This window comes from Strix aluco, chromosome 18 (genome assembly GCF_031877795.1).
Source record: "Strix aluco isolate bStrAlu1 chromosome 18, bStrAlu1.hap1, whole genome shotgun sequence".
In the NCBI taxonomy this organism is placed as follows: domain Eukaryota; kingdom Metazoa; phylum Chordata; class Aves; order Strigiformes; family Strigidae; genus Strix; species Strix aluco.
In genome coordinates, this window is record NC_133948.1 from 3,802,697 (window position 1) to 3,828,181 (window position 25,485).

Genomic DNA, 25,485 nt, shown 5'->3' on the forward strand with positions numbered 1-25,485 from the left:
CAGAGACAACATCTGAGAACATCTTGGGCAACTCCCTGTTGAGGCAGAGAAATAGCCATTGGGAGGGGGCATGGAAGGGGTGGAGGGCAGCAGGATTTTCCATTTGGCAAATTCTTCTAATTTTAGCACCTTTAGTCACCTGTTGTCCTTTGACTGAGTCCCTGACAAACCTGCTGGTGGGAGGAAAGCATGCCCAGGCACACATTAGCAACCTAACAAGTAGCTTACATTTTTACCAGATAATGTTAAAGCATATCTTAATACACAGCCCACCAGAAGTATTAAAATTCACATCCAAGTCTGTAATAAAGATTTTCCAGACCTCCTGCATAAGAATGGCCTTTAACTATTTAGTACCATTACACTGTATTAATGCCTGCTCTTTAAACCTTCTCCGATTCCAGTTTACAGCGTCTGCAAAGTGAACTTTTGCCTGGCTGGAAACATGGGAGGTGCGCTCTCAGCATCTCAGCACTACTTTTGCTTTCAGATAAATGTTTTAAGTGCTCATTTGGAGAACAACATGAGTCACCAAGCTCAGGTCATCCAGAAGTTTATCAGCAGTCATTTGGAGGCACCTTTCCCTTTCAGTTCATTAACCTCTGCTCTTGAAGGAAGTGGGGAACATGCAAGCAACTGCTGATCAGTTTAGGGGTGGAGGTGGCTATTTAGGACTTTCTTGTAAGATCTGGAGTCTCTTAAGACACTGGATTCCTGAACTACCTTTTGGGTGATGGAGACTCTTAACCTGAAAATGACTGCAATGGTGGCTAGGAACATCATACTATTTTAGCAGGCTGCCTGTGAACAACTACAAAGTCTTCTTCATCTGACTTGGAAGTTTGTTCTTTTTCTAAAATGAAGGGGGGAGAGGGTTGAGTTTGCACAACCCTCTGAAGAAGACAACAAGTTCTCCACACCATCTTGAGCTCTAAGAGAAATCTTAGGGCTGTGACTTGCTTATCTTGAGGTGGCTAGAGCTGTTCCCATCCCCAGTCACCCACTCTCCCCACAGCCCTTGAGCTCTCAGTCTATGACAAAAAAATCCAAACCACCATGAACTTACAGCCTGGCACACGGAGTAATACTAAAACCACATTCATGGTCTTTGATAGACCACGACATAACCTCGGCACACTGCAAGCAGCTACATCATCTCTGCAGCACAGACAGGCAGATGCTTTAAAGACAGGATAGAGCCACCCCAAGACACACTGTCTCACTAGGACACCGAATTGCAAAAGCCTGTATATGCAAACCTAGAAAGCTGGTGTGTGTATGTGTGTGTAATTATTTGTTTATTATTTTATCCAAAGCGCTGACACAGACTATGCTATAGCTGGTTTCCAAACAACACTCTGAGCAGCTCCAGAGTGGGCTACAGCTGAGCTATGTCACTTGGACCACCGCAGCCTGCACCTTGGTAACGCGGCTCTCCCACTCCCACGTCCACGCTAGCTCGTTCGGCATTAGCAGGATAGCTCTACCCAACAGTGCCTCAGGCTGCAGTTATCCCCACAGGATTAGTATTTTTTTCCAGCTGGATACCTGACACTGCCTGCAAACTACAGAGTGTTTTCAATATGATGTTCAAAAGACAGGTGAAATAATCCCTTAAACCTAGCCATGAAGTACACAGCATGCTGGTGTGGCTCAGAAAGAGGAGACATTGCTCCCAGCAAAGGGAGCAGTTTACCCCATTTACCCCACATGGACATACTCTAGCAACAAAGGATCTCATTACAAGGAACCGAAACACTTACTTCAATGATGCTGAGCCTCTCCACGCTGGACCCAACACGATACTCTGCTGATGTCTCGTGATACAAATCACCTGGAAACACAGAGGTTTAAAACATCAGCGCTGAAAGATGCTATTTGGCAAAGACACTCTTCCATAAAGACACTGTTTGCGCCAATGCCTCTTCAGCCTCACATCTCCTTAATTATTTCATCAAATCACCCTCTCCCTCCCTCCCGCCTCTTTCCACCCGAGAAGCCCAGCAATGCTGGGTCACTTATTTTCCAGCAATTTCTCATAACCTCGGTAAGCGCTAAGGACATTAGTGAGCTCTTCTCTCATTACAGCGATCCAGTATCATTGCTTTATTAAGGATGGCAACAATGGGAAATCCCTGCACAATTGTCAGAAATGATTGGTTTGTGGGAAAATAAAAGGGATTGCTTGAACTATGCTGCGGGAGCAGAGGTTTGATGCATTCACACGCCTGTGCCTACACAGACCGACTTTGTACCAGAAAGCCTAAGTGTCATCTTCCACCGTGCTGCTACATGAATCGATCTGCTGGGGAGTTAGTTTCCTTTCAAAATTTCATAACGATGAGCAGAAAATAAAACCGAGGCAGGTACAGACAAGAACAAAGGATGGAGCAAGAGGAAAGAAGAGTCAGGAGAAATTCAAGTCATTCAAGATGGAGCTGGAATATTTCATCATTATACGGGAGAATCCTGGCTGTCGCACAAAGCAGCCTAACCAACACAGAAGACAAAAGAGAGCCAAGAGCCATCCCAACTCCCACTGGGCAATTCTTTTTCAGCAGCACCGGGCAGTCATTTTTATGCTCTGTCTCAGCTTCTCCTTTTGTGAGATGAGGATAAGTTTTACCTTTTTCAGAATGTGGCTGTAACAATTGCCTGGAAATACTGTAAAGTATCACATGCAGTTTTTATTTTAAAAAACTTTACCCTGGACATCATCGCATTCGGGGGTTTCAATTTTATCCATCAGATCATTGGAACTCCATTTGGTTATTTCTTTCGGGAACATTTCCTCATTGTCAGACAAGTCCTCTTTAAAAAACAGATTTTTTGAGAGTCACACACACAAATATATATATATACAGATAACAGCACAGAAGAAAATTTTAAATAAAAGATCCCATAACTCTATATAATCTTATAAACATTTGGATAAATTAAGTCATAATAAAACATGATACTTTATCAGCTTTTGTTATATAGAAACCAAAGCACCTTTTGAAAAGTACACAAAATATTTTAGCTGCATGTGTTTTAAACTCTTCAAGCGTGGAAAAAAATAACATGGACTTTTAACGCTACCACTTCAAGTGCTAAGTTTGACATTTTCTTGCCATGCTTTCTGACGATGCTAAAGCAGCCAGAATGCTCCAGTACAGGAGAGGACAAAGCAACATTTGCTGGCTGGGATCTCCCAGACCTGCTTTGAAAGCTGCGGGATGTCTTTGGGGGAAGCAGTGACAAGGATCACTATTGTTAATGGGACTGAATACCTAAAAAGGCATGAGTAATAAAGGAAACATGAACTCCCTAAGCTATCTTTAGCCTGATTTCCTTATGAAACGAAACTTGTTTGATCACACTGAGTGCATGTGTCTGCCATTTCCCTCCTACCTCAGGATCTTCTGAATCCCCTGGCTCAGTTCAACTACAGTTGATAAAGAATAAGGGTCCCCAAAATATTATGTTCCTAGAGTGTAATTAAAAGGAAGAGACATATAAAGGAGAGACCCCGTAAAACACCCCACAGTAGTATCCAAACATAAGACAGATTAATAGCCTTGCTCTATAGCAGGTATCAGAGGAGTTATGCCAGGTTAGGGGAGAAAGGAGGGCGGGCAGGCAGGCAACATTGGAAGGCAGGCTTGTGCTTTGTGCCCACACCACATGGTGCTGGCCTGCAGAGCTCTTATTCACCACAGCCCAAGCCTGAACACAGGGTGGCCAGTCTGGAGCTGAGAAAGGGCTCACAAAAATGTGTATGTAAAACCAGAGGTCCTCTGAGACAGCTGACGGCTCCTGTATCAGGTGAGAGCAAGGACCCAGCACGAGCTGGGCAGGGCACCATGCAGCCTCCACGCTTTGTGCTTAATCCTGGCAGGTTCTTGGGAAGGAAACAGAGCCCCAGAGCTCCCGCCTGAACCCACAGGAGACCGAACAACGGCAGTGCAAAGATGCCTTTGGTATGGGTTGCTGGTTCCGTTTTGTTTCCTCCTTTCTATTTTCTTTTTTTACATTGAGGATGTATCTTTTACTGTTACGGAGGTTAAGTGCTTTCTAATTTATTTATTGTTCTGGGCTTAGTATTTCTTTCCTGAAAGTTTTGAGCTTGTAAATTTAATAAAGAGTTATAAACAGAACAGCAGTAATTACAGATGTCTTGAAGATCTAAAAGCTGTAATCTTCAGAGTCCCAGACTAGCATTCCCCCTTTCTTGTTGCTGTACAGTTACTAAGAAAATAATTAGTTGGAAGAATCCTAGGATGTGGAACAAAGAGCTTATGAAATATATTAATCTTTTTAGCAAATCTGAGCAACAGCTTAAAAAAAAACCCATGAAGGGGACCAAGTGCAAAGTCAAGCAAAGACCAATTATTTTTACGAGTTTCTGTTTATACTTTGACCATAAAAAGAGAGCAACCTGGAAACTTTGCATCAGCATGCCATTTCCTTTCTCAGCTATGGAAAAAAATTGAGTAAATCCCCATTTCCCTGCACAAGGAAGTGTGGAGCTACCTTTTCAGAGCAAGTGGAAAGCACAAGCATGCAACACACATGCTGGCAGAGAATTAAGAGGAAGATTGCACTCAAAGCTCCTCCAGCAACTTAATCTAAATATTAAACTTATTTCCTTGAGAGGTTTAATTACAGCCCTTATTGCTGCTCAAGTGATCACTGAATGGGATATTACTCCTGTTATTAGCATTTATTACAGGATAGATATTAGATATTACTGTATTTGTCACTATCTTTGCCAGACTATGCCAGTGAATGAGGATGAGTGGGAAGCTGGCGACAAGAAATCTTCTCGGGCTCAGGTTACGCCCACTGCACTGCGAGGAAATGTGTGTGTATATGCGGGAAGCACTTCTGAGGAACTCTGCTTGGTGTTGACTCACATCCTGATCTGTGCCAGTTCCCATGGTACCGACCCCACAAGCCTCCCTGGCAGGATGAGCTGCAAGCGGTGCTTCATCCCCGCTCACAGACCCGGAGCTGGGACATGTCATCTGTGGGCCAAGGAGCAACAAGAGGTCCCTCCCCAAGAGAGGGCTGTGTTGATCAGCATGCACATCAAGATTTCAACTCGTAAGCCAAAATCCCATCAGACTAGGCAGACTTTTCAAACCCAACTGTGCAGATTGCAGAGGACAATCTGTACGTAAATGGAGACATGCTGTGTGCTAGCAGAAGAGGAGCTGCTTTTTCTGTTAGCAAGCTCCTAGAAGTATTGCAACAGAGGTGCTGATACCAACTGTGGCACAAGGCTCATTTTTGTTAATTCTTCTTCCCAGGCCTGTTAGGAGCATGTCAGGGATTCCCTGGGGGCCTGGATCCCAGGCAGAGCCGTTTCTATCTCAATTTTATTACTGAGTAATTAAAAAGGCAAAAAAGAGGGTGGATAGCAATGATGCTGTTTCGATGACTCACTCCTCTTTTCTTGTGTGTATATTGCTACAATAAATCCTCACATAGTTTTTGTGGATGCTACATAAGTTAATAAATAGAGACACTTAAACTAAGTTGGCCCTTTTCCTTCCAGCAAGAGACACATTCATCCCCTGACTTGCATATGCATCCTGGCCATTTAAACTGCTATTGTGCAAGTCACTACTTTACAACAGCATGCCACTTTCTGCCCCAGAATTTGACACGCGTGCCTAAATAGCTGATGTGAGAACTCTTCTGGAACACACTACTATCAATTTTTTGCGACTGAACTTTAGCTGAACATCAGTGAAATTCTGCTTGACAAAACTGGGGTATCATCTTCTAACAACTGCATTTCACAGAAAGGTCACCAACTTCATCAGTGCACGTTGTGCATCTAACTTAGATTAGCATTACAAGCCAAGAGAAGAGTCCATCTGTTGTCAGTAGAGACGGAGCCCTTCAGGCTTAAATACGCATGAAGTACAATATATAAAACGAGTGCAGTGGAACAAAGCACACATGCACAGAGAAAAAAAAAATAACACAGCCTTCTCCTAATACAGATAGTCAGAATTACTTTGAGAATTCTGGAAGCAACGCTGATTCATTTTGGCATCTGAAGTACCTTGTTGCATTCACTATTGTATTTCTGGGAACAGGAGAATAAGGAGTTAATAAAGGCAAGCTTTGGGTCTCTTCAGGCCAAGACAGGACAATTAATAATACCTCTTACCGATTAAAAAATAAATTAGAAAAATAATCAGTCATACTGAATCAGAACCATTAGGACACACCCACAGTCCAGTTAGTATTGCTGAATTTTACCCACACTCATTTGCACCAAATAAAATACCCAGCTCCAAAGGTTAAGACTGCTCAAGATCCCTTCAAATAGATCACACTGAATCTGAAATGCTGCTACATTAAATATAAGAGTCTGCTGGGTGATGCTGGGGATGCTTGAAGAAGCTGCACTGATGCTGCACGTATCTTGGCTAGAAAGGAAAAGACTTCAAACAAAGCAAAAAAGTCTCGCTTCCTTCCCCGCTCACCCCCCACCCTCATGCCTTCCGTTCTCTTACCCCACCATTTCAGGAAACAAACGATGGTGATTTAGGCTCCACATACCATGTGCATCAAAGAATTCATCATCTGAGCTGTCATCTGAATCTCTGGCAATGCTCTGCATCCTCCACTCAGAGATACTATGGCGTGAGGGACTTGCTGGAAAAAACAAAAAAGCCTTATGCGATACGCTACATCGACAAGACGGAGAGTTCCCAACATGATCTTTGCTGGAGGAAGAATCGTGTGTTCTCTATGAAAATCCACTGCTGCAATATTAAAAACACAAAACCCCGATGATGCTGGTGTGATGTCAGTGTACCGCTTTACAGATCCTGTTTGTTTACTGTTGTTAGAACCTGCCAGCAAGATGCTACATTAAAGCAAGCTGTTTGTATCACTCTTATGCTATTTTGAATGGCAGCTATTTATAATTGTTAGTAGGACGTGCAAAATCAGCTGGGTTTTAAAGTTTGCAATTAGGAAGGAGCAGGCTGATTGGAAGCTTTCTTCGTGCCTCTGATCAGCACACAAACCATGCCTCTGCTTTGCTAACTTTCGGGTGGGTAGCTAAAGCAGAGCAGCCTCGATAGAAATAATCTGTTTTCTGGAAGGAAATTGCTTCCACACAAATTGGATTAGAGATCTATTTAAACTTTAAACTTGAATGATTTAAACAATGTGCTATCCAACTCCTTCATGGGGAACTGTCAGAGCGGCTGTCCTGACAGAGCGAGGAGAAAACCCAACTGTCCTTTTGGTTCCTGTTTACCCTCCTGTTCTCACACCTACCTGCTCCCTTTCATTCTCCCCTCCAGAGTTCTCTGCACTAAATATAAACACATTACGGCTTTTTTATTCCCCCCGCCCCCGATATAATTTAGCAATAATCCAGCCTGAACTCTTCTTGGCTGAACTTGTTACAGAACAGCTGTCTGCTGTAGGGAGCACTGTCCAGAGAACAATGAGAGAGAAGGTTTCTCCCCTCTTTCAGATGGCTCTTTGCATGTCGCACAGCGCACACAAAGCGCTTGCAGCAGCCACCTAAGCTAACACAGCAAAAACCTGAGGAGACTGACAAATTCTCATTTAGCATATACAAAGACGCTGAAAGGCTCCGGTTACTGTGACAGCTGCACAAGCTGTTTCATGCTATTGTTGTGTGTTAAATATATAAGTAAAAGTCTTCTAATTTTGCTACCCAGTTGTCACATGGAAAAAGGATGGAGACCCTGTGCAGAGTCATCTAATTGCAGCTCAGCATTGGCTCAGCAGCCCCCAACTACCCCACCGCCCACCCCTGAGGGAGCTGCAAGCAAGGAGGTTGGCAGAGCAGAGCTAATTCACGCCGGAGTGACGTCAAGGCACTCGCATAATAGTTGCTAAAAATAGAGCATATAATAACATATGGGATGGCGACAAGGGTCCTGCTATCACCAGAGGTCTCGCTCGGATGGTATAGAAAGGACGGAGATCTTTTGGAGAAAAGGCATTGCTTTTTTCAGCTGGAGGTAGCGGCAAGTCAAGACAGCCCTCCTTGCTTCCATATGTTAATATGCTGCCAGCATGAAGAAGGATTAAAATATCTGCATGACGTACTTCCCAGCACATCACAATTCATTTCTTTCATTACTTTTTCTTGTAAAAGATGAGACATTCTGCAGTTTAAAAGAAATTCATGCTTTGCTACCAGTGAAAATCTTCAACTGAAATCCTAAGAGGTCTGAAAACCACAGCTTCCAATGAACGTGTCAGCAGTGGAAGAGGGGGTTCATAACAAAGGGCATAATGAGACATGGGCACATCAATATAAAATCCTGGTGCAAGCAAAGTAGCAGCATTTTTATCTTTATACAGTGATTTATGAAGCATCTGGTAGGTTCTTCCCTGGGGCTCACTCCAGTGAGTCATCGCCAAGGTAAAACTACTGCTCATCTCTCATTCACTCCGTGATGAAATCAGTGATGGAGCGGTAAATAAAAATGGAGACTCAACTCACGATATTTAGTGCATGTGAGAGATGGAGAAGCTTCACTCACCTAGATGTCCCCTTCCACCGTCACTGGAAGAAATGCCGCCCCTTGGGATTTTCAGAAAAAAAATCAAGATTTTTTTTTTTTGTCCTCTTGCTGTGAGAGCTATTACCCTGCTATCAGCTGCACTTGACTAAAAGGAGAGGGAACTGCTGAGGGTTCAAGCTTTTTGTCTGTAACTTGCTGGGGATTCACCCCTTTGTACAGAATGGTCCAAGGATGGGAAAAGTTTAGTACAGGAAAAAAAAAGGTGACTGCCTAGGGAGAGGTGAATGACAAAATTCAGGACTCGGAGCTGAGTCCTCACAGAGTATCCACAGGGGGGCCTTAACAGCAAAATCCTGAAAACTTCCTAAATAGTATTAAAAAAGGAATATAAATGCGATCCATGGTCCCACCTAATCCCAAGCTGGGAGGTTTGGTCTCCGAACAGCTACCAGCAGAAGGGAGCAGCCCCCACCCATTTTTTGGGGGGTATTTGCCTTAATCTCCCCAACAGATGATGGGGGTGCTTCACTGTGTGAGCTACACAGCAGCACCCACGGAGCCAAACGCCTGCTTTTGAGATTCATGGCATGTAGTAACGTATAACCCCGGTCGCGGAGCACAGGGTGCCTGCTGGACCTGCCTCCTGGAAAACAAGAGGCGGTTAACAGTGACCCACAGCCGGGCCACTTTTGTGACACAGCAGACAAGCAGACATCCAGAAAGGGAACACTGCTGAAGGACCAGGACTTATAAAGCCACCAGCAGCTCTTGGGTAACAAGGACTAACTCTCTCTGCGCTACTGTGTGTCTTCTTCTGAGACCCAACGCTGCTAGCCAGCTGCTGCCTGCTCTTCTGCTGTTTGTTCATAGTTCCTCTGCTTTTGAGATTGGCAAGAATTCTGCCGTCTGCCACTGAGTCACAGTTATGGGATGGCTAGAAACAGGTCACCTGAGAAGACTGAGCCTGCAACACCAGCAGAGAAGGTCTCTGAGTTAGAAGGACTCACAGGAAAAATAGGCATTGTCCCAAAGGTGCCAGCCACAAGGAGACATGGTCTTACCTCCCAAAAGCCCAACCTCCATGAAGTTCAGAAGAGCAAGTCAGCAGCAGCATCTTACCTCCTCTCTTTGAAGATCGTGAGGACTTGGAAGAAGTAGACCACTGCTTCGTGAGTGATCTCCCAGAGGCTGTTTCGCTGTTACCCGCAGCGTCCTCTGTGTCAACAGGTGAAACTGTGTTGGTTTCAACATCCTTCTCACCAGGAGCGTCTTTGACTCCGTGCTGCTCAGTATCATTTTCACCGCAGAACTGGGCCATCTTCTGAGCCAGCATCAACTGTGCCTCCTTCTCCAGCTGCCGGATATCCTCAATGGTGAGCCCATACCATTCGTCCTGCCAGCACCAAGCCTGCCGATGGGCACGGACCATGACCTTCCGCAAGCCTGCAAAGCCAGAATGCCTGTCACCAGTGCTACAAACTGCAGGAATCAACACATCTCCTTCCTGAAAACCTCAAGACACTGTGGCAAGGATATTACAGCCGCATCAAAACCACAATGCTATAAGCTGCAGTAAAGGACCTTCATATAGCAAGCATCAGGATGGTGAACTGGTCACTTCAGGTACTTTATCTCTTCAATTCTTGCTAACCAACCACGCACTGAAAAATGAGCCAGCCCTCTGCGACTGCTTTTAACTTGGGAAGAGATTTCCTAATTCTGGATGGGGCACTCTGTTCTGTGACTGCCTGTTCCACCAAAGGAGGAGCCACGCACAGACCACAACTGCAACTCCCATGAAATTCTGGGAAATTGTAAGATTTGGATCCAACCTTCAAAGTGAAGTATGTTCCCAGAAGAAAAAAAAAAAGAAGAAAGTCAACATCAACAACATGAACCACTGATTTTTTTTTTATCCAGGAGAGTTTCAAGTGGTTCTTTGATGAACACTACATAGCCCACCACAATTGTTACATGACAGAAGCACATCCCACATCAGCAGTGTTAAGACCTCTCCTTTCCTTAGAAACCTGGTTTCTGCACCTGGCTTCTATGTATTGGTAAACAGCATCACAAATACGAGCTTCTGAGATAATGGGATGGAAAGCAAAGTAAGGGAGGGAATAAAGATGCTTTATTTTGCAGATACCATCTGTCTTCTGCTGCATGAGAAAAATGAAGTGGGTAAAGCCAATTTAAAATATTTCAATGTACCACATATCTGAAAGGAAGAGCTGTCTCAATATCAACACACAATTCTCCTGACCAGGCAAGAGAAACTTTCCTCTGAGACTTAAACTTGTTGGCTAACATCATCATACCACAAAGACTTTTAAAACAGTATAGTCACTCAGAATTTTCAACCAGTGTTATTGCTTAAAAGCTCATGACTGGTCAAAGCTCCAAACTGCTATTTATTACCAATGGGAGCACACAGTAGTAATGGTGCTTTTAAAAGCTTCTATAAATACTTACAAACTAACCCACAGGAGCCCTTCTGAAAAAAAAAAAAAAAAATTAAAATATCATCCCCCCTTTAATTACTGGGAAACTGAGGCAGAGACAGTTTGAAGGGCATGCCAAAAGCAGCAGTGGGATTTGTTGTCAGTGGTATTATAGATCCACAATCCTCCATTGCTAAGCCTGGAGCAGAAACATACTGTGCGAAAAAGCTGGCAGGCAGGGTAGCCATCCTCTCACTCTACTGAAGACCACAGGCCACAACACCACCACTGCTACTACAAGATAGAGAGCAATCAACAGGCTACATTAAAGTCATTTAGGTTTTGGGAGCTGCTGATCGAGCTCTCTAAACACCACCAAGAGGAAAGACGGCCCTTGTAAACCACCCTCCATTTCCAGGAGCAAAGCCAAAGCTGGATGGTCCCACCACACACAGAGTTTCTAAGGTGTTTCCAACAATATGTGCTTCACTCTTGTACAGAAAATCTTAGATCTCACACTACTGCAACAGTTTCTGTGATGTTCAGCTTAAATATCCCTTTTGCTTTCAGAAATGACTTTTTCTTTTGTTTTTTTAAACATACAAAAATCTTATTTTTATATGTTTATTTCTTTCCAGGTCTGGGCACTTTATTGTCTGCTCTGCTCTTTGGTTAGTTCTTAATGCCACCAGCCATCACAAGTCAACCTATCAGGAGGAAACAGCCACTGAGACCAACAGCTAATGCAATCGACCAGCTCAACCTGAACTTCATTTGCACAGTAAGATTAAATCTATCAATATTTTATGCATTTCTCTGCCTGACTTTCAGAAGGGAGCTCCATGTAGGGGGGGCAAGTTTGAGCCAGCAGACTGTGACCTTCCGGGGGCAGAACAAGGGGCCTCAGCAACTTAATTCTGTTCAACCGTAGTCGAGATTCAGAGTTATTCCCCCCCACCAGATTACTTTTTTGCAGAACTAATGGAAAATGTTTTAGCCTCTTCACCTCCCATTATAACTGACAATCAGCCGAGCTCAAAAACGAAGATTAAACTCCCATCACATCCACACTAAAAGCCAAGAAAACATTTCCCTTGCTATAATTCAGTCCCCAACGCCACAACCATTCTTTGGACTTCCACATCCAGAATGTCCACTTCTACCTTGCTTGAAACACCTTGAAAACAGACTGTGATCAGACCCAGAAGCAACCAGCCAACTCGCTCTCATCCCAAGGCTTCCTCCATTCCAGGGCTCAGCTACTTCTGCACATGCTCCTGGATCCAGCCTTGATGTATCAATGCACCAATTCCTCAGAAATTCTCTACAGATGCCACTGACTGCATATCTTTGTTTTAATGGACTAACATCATAAGGAACATGAAAACCACTTGGGGGTAAAAAAAAAGTCTCCTGAAGTTCCCCTCCGCCGCCTTTCACTTCACCTCTTAGATCATAAAAATCGCCTGTATTTCCTCCTCTCAACCCACAGACCTCCCCATCTGCACTGCTCACATCACTTTGATTAGACTTCCCAAATCACCCTTCCTTAAAGCCTTATTCTTTTGAAAATAGGATGGCATTACAGGGCTTCATGGCTGTTGTGCCTCTATCACTCCAGATTAGTTATGAAGTCAAAAAGACTGAGATTATTTCCTAGCCTCTGGCCTTCACCTGGGATGTGTCAGTGATGCTGCATTTGTCTTCCTTAAACACATAGAAAAAACCTGGAAGAGAATGAGGCTGTCCAGGTACAAAAGAAATTGAAAAATAAAAGTCATGGCTAGGGATGGAAAACTTTATCAGTCCCTTAGTGCACAGCAGTGAGTATATCACTGAATTGATCTTCAGCCTGCCATGCTGAAGCCTTCCAGTAGGCAGCAGAGACCCAGAGGACAGCAATGTGCACTCGCTGCCCAGAAAGCCAACGGTGTCCTGGGCAACATCAAGAGCAGTGTGGCCAGCAGGGCGAGGGAGGGGATTCTCCCCCTCTACTCTGCTCTCATGAGACCCCCCTGCAGTGCTGTGTCCAGCTCTGGGGGCACCAACATCAGAAGGACATGGACCTGTTGGAGCAGGTCCAGAGGAGGCCACGAAGATGCTCGGGGGGCTGGAGCACCTCCCCTGTGAGGACAGGCTGAGAGAGTTGGGGGGGTTCAGCTGGAGAAGAGAAGGCTCCAGGGAGACCTTAGAGTGACCTTCCAGTACTTAAAGGGGCTACAGGAAAGGGGGGAGGGACTCTTGATCAGGGGTGTAGGGATAGGACAAGGGGTAACGGTTTTAAACTGAAAGAGGGCAAATTTAGATTAGATATAAGGAAGAAATTCTTCCCTGTGAGGGTGGTGAGGCCCTGGCACAGGTTGCCCAGAGAAGCTGTGCCTGTCCCCTCCCTGGAAGGGTTCAAGGCCAGGTTGGATGGGACTTTGGGCAACCTGGGCTAGTGGAAGGTGTCCCCACCCGGGGCAGTGGGGTGGGACTGGATGATCTTTAAGGTCCCTTCCAACCCAAACCATTCTATGATTCTATGACACACCGAGTGCCCCCCCAGAGCTATATCAATTCAAGATCCAGCTAGAAATGACTGACCTCAGCTGTCCAGACACTGCTTCCCTCCCTGTGCAATGGAAAAAAAATCAACTCTTAAAGCATTTTTTAATCAAAATGCTAGAGGAAACCAAGCTTATTATTTGAAAAGTGAAAAGGAGGAGACAGATCAAGCTCAGGAAACAGAGTGTAATTGGGAAGAATTCTCTTTTTAACAGATCAGAGATGCCCATCAGGACAGTGCTGAAGGCATCTGTGGTCCAGTTCACTTTCTTTCTTCCATCTGGCAGAAGGGGAGGTGCAAAAGCCTCCTGCTCAGCCCGGGAAGTCCCTGTCCCGCACTCAATCCCACACACTGTGCTTTCAAGTCATGCCTCACAGCTGTCTGCAGTTTATTTGGCAATTTGCCTTGCAAGCCTGTGGCATGCTGCCCCCGATGGGAACTGGCCAGGGAAGACAGGTCAGATACAGCATCCCACCCGTCACCTTATTCCAGGTTGGACAGAATGCAACAAGCCCAGCGGAGGTGAGGCTCCAGGCAATACAACGCTCCTCCATCCCCCCTGCCAGGGGGTGTGGTCCCTTCTCACCCACAGAGCAAAGCCAGCCAGCAGTCTGGAAGAACTGCAAGGCAGGAGATGGTCTCACAAAGAAGTGTCTCTGGTGTGAAGAGAGAAGCAAGTGGTATGGGAGAATTAGGGAGGATTTGAGAGTAGGTTTTCTCCGTCCACGCAGCGTGCACCACGCTCATCAGAGCCTTCTTTTCCAGAATCAGAGGATAACCCCACAGTCTCAGCAGGCAAGGCACACACTGAAGTCAATCAGAAATAATGGGAACAGGTTTTTTATATGGATGCAGGTACCAGCTGATTTCAGTACTATCAGTAGTTAACAGGACTATTATTTCTCTAGAGCACGCAACACTTTGGATTAAAAAAAACCCAAGGAAACCACACATGCACAAATGTACACATGCAGACTGAGTTCAGAAGTACCCGTCATTGTTGTGTTGATTTAATTATAACATTTCCCACTGCGTTGTGCAGAAAGATCATCTGTGAAGAGTCTAGCAGGGTGCAAACATTTAAATCACTTGCCTTTCAACTCACACCTCAACAACTCAAGACACTGGTTGAATCCATGAGGTGCTGATTTGTAAATGATTTGCCTGCGGATTGTGGTGTTCAACAGTCTGACAAAAGAAGTGTAAATGACCATGAGACAAGCCAGGACAGAGAGGACTCTAGCTGAATTTAAAAAGCTTTTGTCTATAGTTATGGGTTTGTTTTTCAACATGAAGTAAAAACAGTACATGTAACAAAAACCCAATGCAAAAAACCCAAAATAAATAAAAAAAACCCTACCACTAAATCCTGCCCCAAACCCCCTCAACTATCCATATAAAGTAGCTGTTCAGATACCCATCGACTATGTACCCAGTGACAACATCCCAAAGCATTTTATAAGGCACTCTCACAGTTTCCTGGCAGCAGATAAAGGATGTTTGGTTTTTCCTGTGTAACACTATTTCCTTGATAGTCACAAAAGATCCCATAACCTTGTCAGTACAGTTCTGGTTGTCTGAATGTATCTGATCAAAGGCAACCTGCAGTTATATCTGCTTGCTTCCCTACCCTCCCTTGCTCAGAAAAGCCTGTGGTCACATCCAGCCATGCTAACTGCAACCTGCCTACCCTTGAAAAGACAAAACTCTACCTGCAGGCCCCAACGGGCAGTACCCTTCTGGATGAACTTTCTCATCTGAGTGCTTCAGTGAAGCAAAAGTTCTGCAAAAGAACTTTCTAAAACCACTTCCACTTCATTGTGCAACAATTTGGGCGTATTTAGTCTAAGATGCAATGACTTAGACTAAGCTTCCGTTACTGGGATGGGAACACACTTTGCCATAGTATATAATCAATAACCCATACACAGCTAACACACTTATTTAACAGCAAAAGGATCGTAGCCCACATACACCATCAGGAAGCAAGTGGGAGCAGAACATTATGCAGTGCCAGTCCAATTAAACTTAAATTCTATGGGAAAGGAGTAAAAAAGCATACAAATATTACAGCCAAGTAGACTAATAGCCCACAATTTTAGTCTGTGTCTCAGGCTGTCAAAGCACTGAGTAACTGTCCAATTAGTCATCAGAAAAAATGGCTGTTGCACTCAGTAGACTGAGAACGTTTCAACACCATCCCCCAGAGTTACTCCCTCCGTGCTCAGTAGCCTTTCTACGTCTCACAATCCATCCATCACTTAACTCAGATGTGTTCTTCTTTCAACCCATCCTCTAATTTTAGTTTGCACCACTAAGTACTACTCCCCCCCTTGGGCAGAGTTTGGATCACACTCTTGGTTTCCCAAGAAACAAATTTACAGGAGGTGGGAACAGAGGATCCAAGAGAAAAACGCCAAGGAGGAGGTGGCCCACAAGAACATCCCTGGCATTTGAGAGCCTAGTCCGCCATCAGGTACACAATGCATAAAGGCCTCCATCTGCTTTCAGTCATCAGTTGAAACCCCAAAACTAGGATCAGCAGATAAGCCTGGTCAGTCATGTTGTAGCTCACATCTTTCCAACGTAAACATCCTCATACCTTGCTGTCTTTGGCACACATGCTATGGCACTTTTCCCACTCAGGAATGGCTTCCATTGCAGGGGAAGGCTACACATCTTCTCTGGATACCCAAAGCTTTTGCTTTCACTGTTGACTCACTCAACTTTGTCTTGCCTTAAAGACTTTCCTGATTTTATGCATCTTAACCACTTTGAAAAACACTATTTGCCATCAGTGTAAAAGAGTGGAAAGGCTTTTGAAAGGCGGACAATGAGCTGGCTCGACTCTCCGCAAAGCCTCAATCAAGAGGAAAACGGCAGGCAATCTTTCATGAAATACAAAAGAAACGTTTCTAAGGGACCACAGTTTAATCTACGCCAAACACCTCTGAACAAATGGAAATGAAGCATGTGACTCTTCCAGTTAACAGACACAATGGAGTTGTTATTCTGCCCCCATGTTTTGTAGTATACACTAAATTAACCCATGTCACTGAAACGCCAAGGGAGTTCATTGCAGAGAGCCACTTGTAATACAGTCTGTAACAGGTAAAAACTTCCAGCGGTGTGTAAAGTAAAACCAAAGGAGCTCTAAGAAAGCAACCTGTGACTATCGAGAGAGCGGCACACGCTATTCTCCGCTGCTCTATCAGTGTTTTCCACATTAGCACTCAGGAGCACGCTATGATTGAAAAGAGCTATAAAATGACTTACACTAGCAACAGGCACTTAAAGAAGCTTTGCGTATAGAAAGGACAGACGTAGAGGTCATGTAGGAGGATTTATTGCATACAGAAAGCAGGTGGCATCCTTTACACAGCCTTTCTTTGGCCTTTGCCAGAGGACAGCCATAGCTCTGCACTTTTTTTGAGATGGGAATGCTTCTTTAAAACATTCTTTAGGTTTTCCAAAACTGGCCATAGATCCTGTCTCTTGTGGCAAGGCTCAGAAACTGTATCAGTTGTGTTATAGATTTTCTGCAAAGAACAAATTACTGCCAGAACAGCTACCACCTGCCCTATCTCCACTTAGTTACTTCTGGGACACAAACAATACCTCCGTAAAAGCATTGATCTAAGAATGATGCATCAATCAAAGCAGCACATTTACTCACAACTTAAAGCTGTCAGTGACCCATGGTGGGTCATAGCACAGTGGGGTGGGGAGCCCTGAACACTGCAGCCTTGGGGACAGAGATGTATGGCCACAGAGAGACCCACCAGCCCTGTCACAAGGCAGGTAGAAACTAGGGACACTCCAGGGAGTGGTTTTCTGGAACCACTTAGGACTCAGATGAGAGAAATGAGCCTCTTTCTCTGAGTGGCCCTTCAGGATTTTGTTAACAGTAAAGAAAACTGGCAGATTTTGAAAACAATCTGGCAAAGTTTAACAGACAAATCCTTATCTAAAAAAAAAAAAAAAGCAAATGCAAGATATTGTCTATGCAGAACTCAAAACCATTTCAGTGGCTACATGTGGTTTGGATTCATACATGCCATGATTATAAGTGACAGAATAACGCATTTTTTTCTGAACTGACCCACAGCTCTGCAAAAGAGTCATCAGATATGAGAATCTCTTCACAGACATGTCTTGGGTTATGATAAATTGCACATACCTCACCTTTGTGTTTCAATTCAGAAACAACGTTAAGGACTTAACAGTGGACTTTGCAAAACTATTAATGCTCACCAACATCATGGATAAATCGCTCAATTTTCGACTGCATCCCCCAGTATCTGAACTCGACTTTACACAGTTTATATGCACACATGATGGGGTATTTCCCAGGGTTGTTCTTGTACTCTTGAATCCAGTCTTCTGAGAGAGGGCCTCTTTTAGTCTTCACTGATTTATACAGCTTTGGATCCTCCTCAGCTTTGTATTCATGTGGAGGGATAGGATCTTTAACAATATCAATAGGATCTATAGAAAGAGAATGAATAGAAACAGTTAGACATTTCCTTTTCCTGAACAAAGGAAGAAAATACCATTTTTCAGGAGTTATTTCTGTTTTCATAAGTACCAGAAGCATTACAGCAATTTAATTTCTTTTTACTTACACTTAAACAACTGATATTTAAATTGTTTATACATCGCTGCTGGGCAGTGATCAGCTCTGCCAGAGGAACTAGTACGCACAGTTCCAGCAAACAGAGGCTTTGCTCCAAATAGATGTTTTTTCCCCACAGTGACTGCAGATCCACAGCACTCTGGCAGATCTGCACACTCCGTCTTTCCAGCTCCAAAAAAGATCTTCATGTTTCAGCTTTCAGCTTTTCTAATATCACTCTGGGCTACAGTCCTGTCTCATCTGAGACAGTTAAATGCACCTGCCCTTTCTTAGCACTGTTAAGGAAAAGACACTACCCACTGAACAGTTTATCTTTGGAGTCCATCAAGTGAGGTTACGGTAACTCCTCATGTGCTATTGGTAGACCAGATGTACTATGGAAAGAAGAAGGTTTAACTTAAGTCCTAATTAACACTTCAACAACGGAGAAGTGGAAACTGCAATGGGAGTAGAGTGAATGAACATATTTTAAAGAGCTGCAACCCCCATCCCAGACCTCAGCAGAAGCATCTGAAGTTTGGATTGAGGGGCAAGATCACACTTCCCAAGAAATGACAGCTCTTCTGACACTTCTCAATGAGGCAGCAACTTAAGCCGATTTGCTCAGTACTGAGAGCCAGACCAGATAGGCTTAGGAATGAGGACAGTCAAACTGAAACTCAGAACAAAAGAAGTTTAAACCACATAACACTCAAGTAAAATTGCACGGGGTCACTGCCATGTCCCGCATGTCAACAGTGCTCAAGGAGCCAGAGCAACCACCACACGTCCTTTCTCAGAGCTCCCGCTGTGGCCAGCGCAGCATGGCACTGCCAGAAGTCAGCCCGAGCTCAACGCTTCTCCAGTCTCATCAGCTCCAGAGCAAGGGATGCTTCAGTCCCGTGTGGCTGTAACTGCCAGCACTCCTGCCACGCAGCCGGGTCTCCAGCAAATGCCGTGGGCAAGGACCCGGATGGACTGCAAGACAGGAATTGCTATGACACCTGACATTCTCTGCCTTTTTCTAAGATGTTCCCTTTTGCCTTGTTCTCATTAAATCCTTACATATATAAGGCTCATTAACCCGACCTTCCAAAGAAAGCTGCAAAACTCAAGTGTTAACCTGCATGAGGGCAGGACTAAAAGAAGAGGAAGCAAAAATGAAATACACCTTCATGTTTCAGAAGCACGGATAGGAATGATTTTCATATACGCAAAGGAGCTGTGCAATTATACAGCAGTATTTTCCTCTTCTATGGTTATTTCTACTTATTACCCCTAAAATCATTAGATGTTTTACTCCCCTCAGGAGCTGCGCTCAGCGGTAAGACAGGAAAGCATCAGCTTCAATTTACAGACAGGGGATTCAAATTATTTCCATGTGATTTACATCAAGCCTAGAAAAGAACTCAGGTGTCCTCACTCTACTTGATGTAACCCTACACAGCAGCCTGACACCGACAGGGGGGCAGGTGTGTGTTTGGGGGGGATGGACAGGCAGATGGGACATACCAAGCAAAAAAAAGCAGAATAAAAGAAGTAAAAGAAAAAGGCTATTCACCTAGAATGGTTTGTCTTTTTTCTGTAGGAGAAAGGTTGAACACGTTGACATGCTCTCCTGGATCAGTTTTGTAGTACGTCTCAATATCAATAGAGAACTTCTCCACAAAAGGACACGTATACCTGAAGGCGAGAACAATGCAGCTTAGAGTAAATCCTGCTCAGCTTGACAAGGGAAGAAAATGCTTTCCTAAGATGTTTAAAATCAGCCTCAAATCCAAGCCAGTCTTCACTCATGTTTTGCTTCAGATATGCTTAAAATACCAACTATACAGATTAAAGAGATTTTCTTTAATAACTTCTTAAGACAGGAGCTCACCTTGGACATATGGCTTCACTGGAATAGCTCTGGTTTAGTAAAACCCCAAGCCCACAGCAAAGGCGTGTGCTCCCCATGAGGTGTTACATGGATTACAGGTCAGAAGATACCAATGCACCCCATGCAGTTACTGGAGACTGGGAACCCACACTGACCAAGAAACAACTCCCCAGCTGGCAAGGAGCAAGTAGAAAGCCTGAGGGGACCACCAAGTCCTCTCACTTTGTAGAGACACTGACAAAAGCCTGCAACTTAATTTGACAATGTCTCTTCCAGGATACTATTATCAGGACAGGCTGTTTTTAAAGGAGCAGTTTTCAGCAAGGAGGTAACTTTTGGGCCTGCTATACTAACCACTTATGTTATGACACAGATACTAAATACAAGGACACCCTGGAAATGCACCTCTACCAGGAGAAAAGTAGAGCTCTTGCCTGGAATCTACGCCACAATAAAATACAGACTAGTTCTGTGCAGCACCAGGTTTCCTGGCCAACTGATTGACTCACAGGCATTTCAAGAGGATAAATAAAAACAGGCTGGAAGTGGACTTCAATCACTTGAAAGTCAGACAGCTCCATAATATTTAGTCACGAGCAACTGCCCATACACAGATGCTGACTCCCCACCTTTCCCCAGACTAATGTTACTTGTAGAGACCAGCTAAAACAGAAACTTTTCTAGATTTTTGATAAAAATCAAAATATCCATTGAAGCCTTTTTATGACGAGAGATGACAGCAATATCAGACTTGTAAACCTGGAAAAAAAGCAAATGCTCTAAACCAGAGTAACTACCATAAAGGCTATTTACTCCAGGGTATCTGAAGTCTTCCCAGACAAAATCAGCTGAAACAAGGAGGTCCCAGAGGGTTCCACAGAACCTCTGGCTCTCTTCCCTCCTCAGGGTGAAGACTACAGGATGTAGGTTTGTTATTTTCTAGCTATATGACAGTAAGACAATTCCCAGAAAAGAAGCACCACATTTATTTATTTATTAAGATTTTTCTCTCCTCACACTTTCCCCCTTAGAACAAATGAATCCTGTCTTACTTCAGGGTGTTCAACATGACAACTCTCCCATCACCGTGTACATTTGTAACTTCACTGAGCCAGCAGATACCTGCAATGCTAAGCAGAACTAAAATAGACTAAATAAAAACCATTCAAGATTTCCCACGCTTTGACGGACAAAACAGCTCACAGTTTAGATCAACCAGCCACAAATTCCCAAGGACATACACAGCCCGGGCAACACTTGTGCTCCTGAGATTAAGTACTGTGTAATAATTGCAGGACTTAAGCCCAGTTTCTCTAACGGGTATTACTGGAGATGGAAGAGATGTCATGCTACACAGAGTGACATCATCAAATGCTTTCTCTAAAGTAGGGAAACTGCTCTGGACATTCTGCTAAGTTTTACCTTGTCCTGGTATAAGGATATGCATTCCATGATTCCTCTTCGACTCGCAGAGCTGCCTTGGGCAATATTGACCGAAACCAGCTGGGTATGTGCATACCAATGTGGTACACTTTGTGAGTATACTGCCCGTTGCCTCCCGGTCCATCCATGTATGGTCTGTTCTCCAGGATCTCTACTCCGCTGCCTTCCCCACATGTCTCCTCTCTGCTTTTTTTCTGAAAGGGAAAATATATCACAGATAATCATTCCAGTGCATTGTACATACCAAGGTCTCAAAGCACATTGGGGATGATTTCTAGGACTTCTTTTGAGCAGAGCTTCATACAGACAGCAGAACTGTAGCAGCACCCTGGCAGTAAGATTACCAAAATGAGAGATTATAAAGGAAAGATTTAGAGACTCATCTGGCCAGCACAGGAACAGAGATTTCATTTATTATGGACCCTGTAAAAATCTGGATTGGGACATTAAGAGACAGTTTGAATGGAGACCTAATGACACATCCATTCCTGTTCCTGTAACAGGTTACACATCGCTCTTGCTGACAGTGCACTAAACCCCAGCTCCAGCTGTGAGCCACCTAACAGCACAAAAACCTTTCGCATCAGCAGATGACACGGCGAAGGGGAGTTTGTCCGACTTGGCACATTCTTGTGGTGGTGTATCAGCATGAAGAATCATACACACACTCAGTGCAACATCACAGTACTAAAGGCTATTTTATGACCTAAAACCACAGGATTTGGGGGCTTGTTGCTTGTGGTCTGGCATGGCAGCAATTCTCCAAGAACAGCTTGGAGACTATACTCCGCTAATTAAGATATTTAGAAGGAACAACCCAAGTTTGCCAGAATGCACACAGCACCCCCTGGCAGCCTCCGTATTTTGGCTTATTTGTAGTATTGTTCCTCATTGAGAAACCTGGCAAAAATTCCTTCAATAAAAAAAAAATACTAATTTCAGTGCTTCTAAGAAGACCTAGAGGCAAACCAAATATTTATTATTTCTAACACATTTCAGCAGATTGGATGATGTATAACCTTCATCATCTCCAAACAACAGATTCATACTGTCAGTATTTTGAGTTTCTTGTTTGTATTTGAGAGCACAAAACTTTGAAAATTAAGGAAAGAAAAAAAAAAAGGAATTTTTTACAAGAATCAACTGTGAAATATAACACAATAACAGCTCATTTCTGGCGTACAAGCAATTCAAAGGACAACATGGTTTAACAGAAAATGATTAATAAGATGCAAGAGATCAGCTTGTCATCTTTTGAGGACAGGATGACAAGTCAATACAGCTATTTAGAAGTAAATAGCCCTCTTTTTAAAGAATTCTCAAGCAATTTTAAATTTAAACAGCTGTAACCGACAAATATAAATAACTGACAATCTAAATAGTAATTTTTTTCCCACCCCACAAACTGCAATAGTCCTGCAAAAGAAAAGCACTTTTTTTACAGTTTATTTCTAACATTTAGCTGGCAGTTCGTTAAAACACACATCCTCTTAAAACAAATTACTGTCTTTCCATTCTTATATAAGCACTGACCAAGTCCTGTACAAATATTTATGACAATAACATTAAATAATCTTGATGACCCAAAAATCTGGTTAATTCAAAAGTCTCAGAAAAGGCAGTAACCCAGCAGGCATAGCGAATGTGTCAGACAGAATAATGGCACAGCATCTGCTCCAAACAGTTGATACAAATTATGGAGATCTAGACTTTTATTATATAGCAGAAGCACGTGGAAATCATAAGCAGATGAAAGACGGGTTCTCTTCATGCCAAGCGATCGCATGTAGAATTGTACATCAGCTGCATTTAAAGCTCCGTTCTAGACTGCACAGTTACCAGCAATTCCAATCAACTCTGCAAGTCCTCATTTGGGACCAAAACATACTTAGGAGTTTTTCAATTTCAAAAGAAATCCACAGCACCAAGTGGACTCAGCATCTCCTAGGACTGTGCCAAGCCAGACGTACACAGAACTAGGTCTCCAGATTTACAAACACTTGTACTGAATTAGAAAACCAAAACATTGAAGATTTATTTTGTTTTAATAGCCATGGTTGATATGAAAATGGATAAACACACCCTCGAGGCTTTCTTTCTCAGAATGCGATTTCATACTCTTCCTTTCAGAGTTACAACTGAGATATGCCTTATGCCTTGCCTTCCTCTTATAGCTCTCCACCTCTGAAGCCCTTCAGAGCGCCATGCCAGGGACCAGCTGCTTCCATGACCATAAGTTTGAAGGTTCAAGATCCTGTGCTGCCGATTCTGACTTCAGCTCCCATCAAACAGATCAGCTCCAGAGAGCTCTCCTGCAAGGTGTGTTTCCCTTTATTCAAGGCCCCTGGCACCCCACCCAGCAATACCATGTCACCCTTGCTTAATACAGTTCCCAAAACCCTGTTTTCTTCTGTTGTGTTTCCTGATAGATCAAAGCAGGAGGCTTCTCCTCGACTTGATCCATCTGAGAAGGCTAAAGACAAGCATTCAAAGCAAAGCCAGGTTCCAATGGTCTCCTGAACCGTGACTTCTCCCTGAGAGAAAGATTCAAGCCTATGCCCTCAGCCCCCAAATAGAACTCTTCTGACCCATGCCCTCATCAGTATTACCTATCTTTGGGGATGAAACATCCTTAGTCTCTACACAGGTTTCAATTGAGGAATCTATCTTTTTTTTTTTTTTTTTTTTCAACACAAGAAGAAATGGTTTATATTTGAAGCAGTTCACAAAAATAAACACCAATTCCTTCATAACTATGGGGCCTGATCCAGGCTCAGGAGGACCTCTGCTCAAACCTTTCTAGTTTGAAGCCCAGCAGCTGTGATAGCCCAGACACATACAGCTAACACTAACATTCTCCACTTTCCCCCATTTAGCCAGTTTTGACAAAAATCTCTCTGCATAAAGATGAGCTGCCTGGTTTTCATCCTACAGCTAGAACCCTGGTGAACCTGCGAGATCGGCCAATTTTTGCTTTACATGAATACTTCCACAAGCAGCTTTTCCACATGACCTGGTAATGCTAACACTCAGCTTCTCAGACAGAGCTGTCTGATCGGGGGAGATGTGTCGGGTGGCATGGTGTTATGGTCCCAACACTGCGAGGGAAGAAAGAAGGGAAAAACCCAAATTTTCTTTGTGGAAGTCAGTTCACATCCCACTTCTGATTTCTGGTTATTTTATTCACTTCTACGCACCTGCAGGAGACCGCAAACCCTATTCTGAGAAGAGGGCATGCTTCCCCCTTCAGCCTTTCCAGTTGACCAACTCCAGCCCACAGCCTCTTGCAAGCCTTAAGCAAATTTTGGCCCTACATATTCCTCTTGCTTGTCACTTATCTACATAAGATATGACAAGGGACAGCAAGAACATTTTCTTAGATCAATGTGAAACAAGAGCTGTACCTCTGCATGACAAAAAGTAAAAAAAAAAAAAAAAAAATCAGAGCTGCAAAGTTTATATCCCAAACTATTTTCTGAGCCAGGACTTTTGAGTGAGGCCAATTTATACTCAAAACACAACATAACTTATTGCTGGGAAGGACAGTACAATCAAAGAAAAATTCCACATGATAAACCCACACAAAGCTGCTTCCCAGCCCTGTGTGCTCTCATACTTACCAGTTAGCTTGCCAAGAAGGCAACAAGCCGCAGCGAGGTCAGGAAGGACCGAAAAAGTCAGGTTAGAAGGTGAACAGTACAATAACTAACCAGTCACGAACACAAAGAGCAGATAGGTTTCTCAGACAATTAAAATAAAGACATCAGCCACGCGCACTTAGAGACCAGGATGATACTCTGCACATAAGTGGCACTGTGAAAGTACACCACTTATGGAAGTGAAGAGCAATTTGCTTTTCAACCATAAAGCCTCTTCATGTCTATTGTGACTCAGCTACAGCACAGAGAGGGCTTGTTATAAGGAAGTGGTCTGTAAACAACAATTAAAAAATAACCATTGATTAGGAAAGCATTTGGCTTGAAAACTGTCTGGCAAGCCCTCTCCAAAGCGTATCTGTCTGCTGGGAGTGGCAGATG

At 43.7% G+C, this 25,485-nt stretch overlaps 1 protein-coding gene across 12 annotated transcripts in view; it reads right to left on the bottom strand.

The window, feature by feature from the left end:
• Positions 1 to 25,485, bottom strand: part of PITPNM2 (phosphatidylinositol transfer protein membrane associated 2) — a 142,127-nt gene that overhangs the window by 33,961 nt on the left and 82,681 nt on the right. For all 12 annotated transcript variants that reach the window (XM_074844145.1, XM_074844154.1, XM_074844152.1 and 9 more), the window contains 7 exons: positions 21,428 to 21,642; positions 19,688 to 19,809; positions 17,766 to 17,999; positions 9,639 to 9,962; positions 6,562 to 6,657; positions 2,707 to 2,811; positions 1,764 to 1,834 (listed from right to left, as the gene is read on the bottom strand). In XM_074844145.1, coding sequence (XP_074700246.1) covers positions 1,764 to 1,834; positions 2,707 to 2,811; positions 6,562 to 6,657; positions 9,639 to 9,962; positions 17,766 to 17,999; positions 19,688 to 19,809; positions 21,428 to 21,642 — 1,167 coding nt within the window. The remainder of the gene's footprint in view (positions 1 to 1,763; positions 1,835 to 2,706; positions 2,812 to 6,561; positions 6,658 to 9,638; positions 9,963 to 17,765; positions 18,000 to 19,687; positions 19,810 to 21,427; positions 21,643 to 25,485) is intronic.